The sequence below is a fragment of the Mus caroli genome, chromosome 15 (genome assembly GCF_900094665.2).
Source record: "Mus caroli chromosome 15, CAROLI_EIJ_v1.1, whole genome shotgun sequence".
Classification (NCBI taxonomy): domain Eukaryota; kingdom Metazoa; phylum Chordata; class Mammalia; order Rodentia; family Muridae; genus Mus; species Mus caroli.
In genome coordinates, this window is record NC_034584.1 from 92,261,604 (window position 1) to 92,268,998 (window position 7,395).

At 45.6% G+C, this 7,395-nt stretch overlaps 1 protein-coding gene across 2 annotated transcripts in view; it reads right to left on the bottom strand.

Moving 5' to 3' along the window:
* Positions 1 to 5,303, bottom strand: part of Ccnt1 (cyclin T1) — a 28,856-nt gene extending 23,553 nt beyond the window's left edge. The window contains exons 1-2 of one of the 2 annotated variants that reach the window (XM_021183296.2): positions 4,869 to 5,301; positions 2,426 to 2,507 (exon numbers count right to left, since the gene is read on the bottom strand). In XM_021183296.2, coding sequence (XP_021038955.1) covers positions 2,426 to 2,507; positions 4,869 to 5,029 — 243 coding nt within the window. In that variant the 5' untranslated portion in view covers positions 5,030 to 5,301. Of the gene's footprint in view, positions 1 to 2,425; positions 2,508 to 4,868 lie in introns of both variants that reach the window. The other variant, XM_029469951.1, reaches the window with a different exon arrangement.
* Between the last annotated feature and the right edge of the window lie 2,092 nt (positions 5,304 to 7,395).

The window sequence follows — 7,395 nt, forward strand, 5'->3', positions numbered from 1 at the left end:
TTTTTTTTTTTTTTTGTATTTCTGTTTTTGTGAGACAGGGTTTCTCTGTGTAACAGAGTCCTGGCTGGCCTGGAACTCAGAGATCCACCTGCCTCTACCTCCTGGGTGCTGAAATTAAAGCCATGCACTACCACACCTGGCCTAAACTTCATTTCTTATAAATCAACTAATGAGGGTAAAATATATCCAAATCTGTTGCTAGCCGGGCGTGGTGGGGCACGCCTTTAATCCCAGCACTTGGGAGGCAGAGGCAGGCGGATTTCTGAGTTCGAGGCCGGCCTGGTGTACACAGTGAGTTCCAGGACAGCCAGGGCTACACAGAGAAACCCTGTCTCGAAAAACAAAAAACAAAAAAATTAGAACGTGTACTTCTATGCCCTGTCTCCTTTCGGCCACCTAAATTATGAGAAACAGCACAAAGACAATGTTCCAGAAAGTTGTACAGTAGGGGTATGGTGAGGCATGGTCACACTAGTTCATATACAGAAGCAGGCCTGGGATACTGCATGTCAAATATTGATCAATGATTACCTCTACAGGCACAGGGGAGTTTAATACACACAGTTCTCTATTGTTACTTTTTACTATGCAAATTCATTATATTTGTAATAAATAAATCAAAAGTCATAAGGCGGCTAGGAAGATGGCTCAGCTATCTGATGTGCAACTGCCCAAATTTCACAACCTGACCCCATGGAGGAAGAAGAGAACCAAACCATGTCCTCTGACTTACATATGTGCACCATAGCATGTGTGAACTGCACTCACACACATCATGTACACTATATATGTATGTGTACACACACACAAATTTGCAAGAGCAGGCTTCACAGGTGTAACTCAAGGGCACCAGGTTTTAAGCCCTCTTAAATCTAATTTTAATGATCACAGCTAAATTCAACCTATAAAATTAATGTTCTGTAAAGAGGGTGTGCCAATTCCAGAATATACCAAAAAAGCAATACTCTAAAGAAGATCAACTACTTGGACACCAGTTATGGTATTGTTTGCCTTTAATCTCAGTACTCAGAAGACAAAGTCAGTTGAATCTCTGAGTTCCAGGCCAGCCAGGGCTGCATAGTGAGGTCGTTTCAGAACAAGAGACAAATAAAACAAAGGATATGATATTCAAAAGAATGTCTCTGTAAAGAAATAATTATCAGGTCATTAATCCAACCAGTTTACTGCAGGTACTTTGGAAATAATCAGAAGTCTGTCTTGACCAAGATTAACACAAAAGCAATAAGAAAGCAGGTCATTAAATAGGGAAATATATGCTAACACTTAATGCACACTGAACAACCTGATTTAAGACTTCAAGTCTTGCCGGGCAGTGGTGGCCCACGTCTTTAATCCCAGCACTCGGGAGGCAGAGGCAGGTGGATTTCAGAGTTCGAGGCCAGCCTGGTCTACAGAGTGAGTTCCAGGACAACCAGGGCTATACAGAGAAACCCTGTCTCGAAAAACCAAAAAAGACTTCAAGTCTTTATTACAATAAAAAAGAGTACTTGTCAGGCATGTGCCTCCTGTTCATAATGCCAGTGTTTGGAAATTCAAGCCAGCCAGAACTAGATAGTTCAAGTGCAGCCATTACTACATAGTTAAGAAGAAAAGGAGGAGGAGAAGGAAAAGGATAAAAAAAAGGGGTGGGGGTTGAATGTAGAAAACCCTCAAGATTTCTAAGACAACTAGGAAACTCCTCTTTAATTTCATTCTTTATTAATTACTTCTGTTTCAGTGCTATCAAATAGCCTCAATAAAGGCTAATTGGAACTATGGGAGCTAAGGGAAAAAAAAAGTCAAAATGACTAATCACCCAAAATTCGGACTACTTTACTATAGATCAAGAGCTCCCTGTTACTCCTAAATCTGCCTGCCAATTTCTTACATTATGGGAATTATATCTAGCTTCACAGTTTCCTTCAGTTTGTTAGCATCACAACAAGACACTCAAACTGTATTATCTGGGCTGGAGATGGCTCAGTAGTTTTGTTCCCAGTGCCCACTTAGGTGGCTCGCAGCACCTAGGTAACTCCAGCTCCGAGGAGTTCAATGTCCTCATCTAGCCTCCATGGGCACTCACACACTCTTACCATTCCCTAACCCAAACACAGGCAAAAGTAAAACCAAGTCTTTTCTTATCCTAAATTTGAAACATGTTTTCTTAAAGACCTTTAAAAATGTTGCACAATCTAACTCATATTTGTCTTCTTATGGCCATAACCACCCCGAAAGCTATACTTACATCAAGATTTTCTTTCTAACTTTAAAATGACTGTCTCGAAAAACCAAAAAAAAAAAAAAAAAAAAAATGACTAGCCCGAAATTCTAAAATTAAAATCATAGTTCAATAACAACAACCAATCATAAAATAGGCAGCTAGACTCAAACCCAAAGGGATTTCACCATAGAAAATTATACTTACATAGCGATGAAACTGTGTAAAAGACTGAATCATGTAGAATCGGTGCATGTACACTATAGCAGTATTGATCGTCAGTTGTGAGCTGAAGTGCTCGAGTTAAGGTTCAGAAGCAGACAATATAATCTCCCACCAAAGTAACAAATGGCCAAGCAAAACAGATGACCCCACAGGGGAGTAAAACTTAAGTCTTCCAACCCAACAGCAGATTCGATTCCTTCTCTAATGAAATTAACTGCCAAGTGACAACATGTGCTCTACCTAACGGGTACTTAATGTGAACTGACTGACTGAATAAACAAAACAAGTAGCAAGCTGTAAATCAGCAAACAAAGCTGCAACCAACCTCAGGCTTCCTGGCCTGTCACCTGCCTTCTGCAAAGACCATCCTTTAGCTCAGGGTAACTTCATTGCATTTACTTTTGGCCAGGAAGTGCATGTCATAGAGGGCAATTTGCAGGAGTCAGTTATCTTCCCACCCAAGTCCCAGGGATGGAATTCAGGTTACCAGGCTTGACGATAAGTGCCTTTACCTGCTGGGCCATTTTGTCAGGCCAAGAATAACTTTAAAATTTTAAAGTGTATCAGCATTTGCCTGATTCTATGTATGTGCACCAAGGGCATGTCTGGTGCCCACAGAGGTCAGAAGAGGGCATGAGGTTACCCTAGAACTGCAGCTATAGACGACTGTGGGCTGCCATGTAGGCTCTGCCTAAACAGTAAGTGCTTGTAACTGCTGAGCCGTCTCTCTAGCCGCACAAGAATAACTTTTTAAGGATATTTACCAGGCCTTCCCTTACTAGGCTCTTGGAACTTTTCTCTCTCTCACCTTCTAAACTTCAATAATTAAGTTTTCCAGTTCTACTTTCTTTGGGAGGGAACCAAAACTGGGGGGGGGGGTAAGGAGGTGGGTGGGTGGGCACTGTTCAAGGCATGGTTTTTCTGTGAATCCTTGACTGTCCTAAAATGTGCTGTGTAGACCAGGCTGGCATCAGAAGTAGAGACCTGCTCACCTCCCCATCCCGAGCAATGGGATTCAAGGTACGCACCACCACACCCTGCTGCTTAGTTCTGATTCCTTCAGGAAATATTACATGACCTCTGAAGTATAAAACCTTTGAAACCATTTGATAGTCATCCACTGAAAATGAACTCCTGCCTTCCTCTAATCCAGTCTTTCCTTTGTACGAGTACCATTCCAACCTCCCCAAAACTTATTCCCACAGACCTCAGCAACAGTCTGCATAGAAGTGACAATATGATGGCGGCAAGCTTAAACACACATTTAAAAGGTGCCGTAAACACAGACAGAAACTCAGAGAGGTTTAATCGTGCACTGACCAAATGCTTGGGAAATTGGCTTTCAATAGGAAACAACTGGCAATAAAGAGAACACCTATACAATATACAACCTTCAGACTAAAAACACTAGAGACCTAACCTCTGCACTTTTTTTTTTTTTTCTTTCTTGGAGACAGGGTCTTACATGGAAATTCTGGCCTGCCTCTACTTCTCCAAAGCTCAGATCAAAGGCACAGAACACCAGGCCTAGCCCTCAGCATCACTCTTAAATAAATGCTACATAAGTGGAAGTAAAAGAAAAAAAAAGAAAAAGAAAAAAATATATATATGGACAACGGAAAGAACTTTAAAACTATTAGTTTTGCCACAAGACTGTATTTTCATAAGAAAAACTGGGGGGGGGGGGGGGGAGAAATCACTAAACTACATTACCTCTAAATTTTGAAACCTAATGAATAAACTAGTGCCCAAAGAAAAAAGGACTTATTATTCTGAAAACTACTTTAAGCATACCAACTTGTATATCCCCACCCCCAAACCTAAGTTGACATCTTTTTTTCCCCTTAAATTCTATGAAACAGCTACTAGAACGTTTGAATATCAAGCGTGGTGGCGGACATTGGAACATTTGTTTTAAACGAGAATCTGACAGGTTAGCCAACTAGTGAGAGAAACGGGTTTGGAACCAAAACTGGGGCAGCAATTCCAGACCACCTTCATAAGTCCTTTGCGTACAGAATTTCCCGAAATCCTTTTTATACACTTTGGGGAGGCAGAGTCGATAGCGAAACGTCTTAAACGGAGCCTTAGGTCACGGCAGAAAGGAGACTCTCAAAAGCCACTAAAACAGGGCAGAATGCAGAGGACCGGGGCTGGGAAGGAGCAGCGAACACACAAAGACAGGAGAGGTACGAGTCGGCAGCCGGGCCGGTGGCACCGGTGAGCGAGCGGGAAATTGACTCCGCCTCACTTCCCTCCCGCGAACAGTGGCTCGGCCAGCGAGCGCCATTGTGGGTTCTCCCAACTTAGACGCCCAGCTCCTGCCACCACCCCACCCGCTTCTGTCCCCGCCAGCGTCGCCGGCCCGGACGCCGAAGCATGGCCGGACGCGCTCCGAGGCCGATGGCCTAGGCCGAAAGGATACACGTTCAGACGTTGTCCCATGTCCTGGAGGAGATTGGCGGCCTGCTGGCGGTAGGAGAGTTCTTTATCGGAGTCCACGCCAAAGCGACGCGACGGGCTGTTCTCCAGCTGCTCGCGAGTAAAATACCACCGCTTGTTGTTGTTCTTCCTCTCTCCCTCCATAGTGCTTCAACCAAGAGGCAGCGGCGGGGGCTGCGAGCACTTCCCAGCGTCACCGGAGCGGCGACACACATCCGCCGTGCCGAGGCTACTGCGACGTGACGAACTTCCTCCAAGGGGCGACCACCGAGGTTGTGACACACTTCCGCCCAGAAAGCCGAAGATTCCAGCGCCGACTTCCGGAATGACCCCTCCGACCCCCTGTAGACGAATCCACAGCCAGTCCGCGGCTTGGAACGGACCGGCGACCCGGACGCAGGATCCGGTCATGTGACCTCCAGGTGGGCGGGACTATTGACGTCGTTCTTTAAAAGTCTCGTCTTTCCGCGCGAGAACTGCGTTAAGGGGGCCTCGCCAGCGGGCCTCTAGTTAACGCTGGCTGCGCTTGGCTAGGTCGTTTCCGAGGACGTGCGTGATGGAGGCGCCTTTGTAACACCGGGTTTACGGAAAAAGTGGCAGGGGAAATAGGCGAGACTATCAGATAACCGAGAAAGGACGAGACAGTGACGACAGGACAAGGCCCTGCCCCGTGCGGAAACGCGAAAGCCGCTAAAAGGTTCCTGGGTTCTTAACTGCGGCGTGGAGAACCCCGGCGCGTTTGGAAGCCGCTCACCTATTTTGTAGCAGCCTTTCCTCCGTTTCACTACGGCCAATCATCTGGAAGGAATAAAATCAACGCTACTGAGTTTCATTGAGTGTTGGGGGTAAAGAGACCTTTTTTAAAAGATGTATTATTTATTTAGTTTACGTATATGAGTACTCTGTAGTGGTCTTTAGACTACAGAATTGGGCATGGATCCCATTACGGATGGTTGTGAGCCACCATGTGATTGCTGAGAATTGAACTCAGGACCTCTGGAAGACTAGTCAATGCTCCTACCCGCTGAGCCATCTCTCCAGCCCCGGGTAAAGGGGTCTTTTTCTCTCTTTCCTTATTTTTGTCATCCCTGGAGCTCAGGGGGAGCGTCGGGTTTTGCCCGAGTGCTGGGATTAAAGGCTTGCTCCACCCCGGCCACATTCAAGGACACCACTGATCGTTTATCATTTAGGTCTGGAGGCCTTTTTCTTTTGCATTCTTTCCTCTTGTCAGTGAAGGCGATAAGCTTGCAGGCTTAGATTCCAAACATCCAGTCAGGGAGGGCCCAAGGCTATGCGAGCTCCCCTGCAGGTCAGGTCAGTAGTTCTAGGAAACCCACCCCGTAGGGAAAGGTTATCAAGAGAAGGAGATCAGGAGATAATTTGTGTCCAGCATTGGGGAGGATTATCAGAAGGAGATCAAGAGATAATTTGTACTCTGGCCTCACTCCCAGGTCTACTTTGTGAGGCTGTAAAAAGCAAGCTGGGGCCGATGTCCGCCTCAGCCTCCTGGCTGCACCAGGGTGTCTCTGTCCCCAGGCCTCGGTCGCTGCCTTGAGGTATTGATTTTCACACAATCCCAAATTCTAGATTTGTTTACCAAGAGCCCACTGTATCCACCCACTAGCCAGGGGATTGGCAATCAATCTTGAAGATTTGGGGGCTATGATTTTTTTCGCCAGAAGTCTTCTGGGAAATGTGTCTGCATAAATGAGGGGCCCTCGAGGTGGCTTAGCAGGTAGGAGAGGCTGCTGTCAACTCTGGTGTGAATTCAATCCCCGAGGAACCCCCCCCCCCCATCATAGATCAAGGAGAGAACTGACTCCAGCCAGTTGTCCCCTGATGACCTCAAGTGCCCTGAGGCACAGTGCACAAAGACTAAATAGTTTAGAAGCCCAAAAGTATCCTAGGATCTGCTCATGGATGAACCAAAAGTGCCTCTACCATGTGGAAAGTTACCACCAGCACCATGTGGAAATTTTCTAAGTTCAAGGCCTCTGTTAAGTCGCAGCCCTGCTCCAGCTTTGCAACCTGAGCAGGATATTTACCTGGGATACATAACAAGAGCCAGGACTGCATAGAGAGATCGTGTCTCCAAAAAAAAGAAATTATAAAAAAAAAAATTCCCATGTTTTATGTATGTCATTGTCTCTTTTTTTAGTTTTTTTCCTCTCATATACACCCCAACTGCAGTTTCTCCTCCCAGTCTTCCTCAGCCTCCCGTCTCCAAGATTCCTTCTTCAGGGAGTTTTTTTTAATTTAAAAACTGAGTGTATATACATGTGCTTGTGCATACACAACATGGCTTTCACATGCCACGGTGTATTGCTAGAGGTCAGAGGATAATTCTAGAGTGTTCTTTCTACCACAGGACCATGTTTACCAAAGATTAAACATGGGTCATCAGGCTCAATTCAGACACCTTTACTCAACCAAGCCATCTCACGCACCCTCAAAGCCTTTTGAGATAGGATTTTCGCCGGGCGTGGTGGCGCACGCCTTTAATCCCAGCA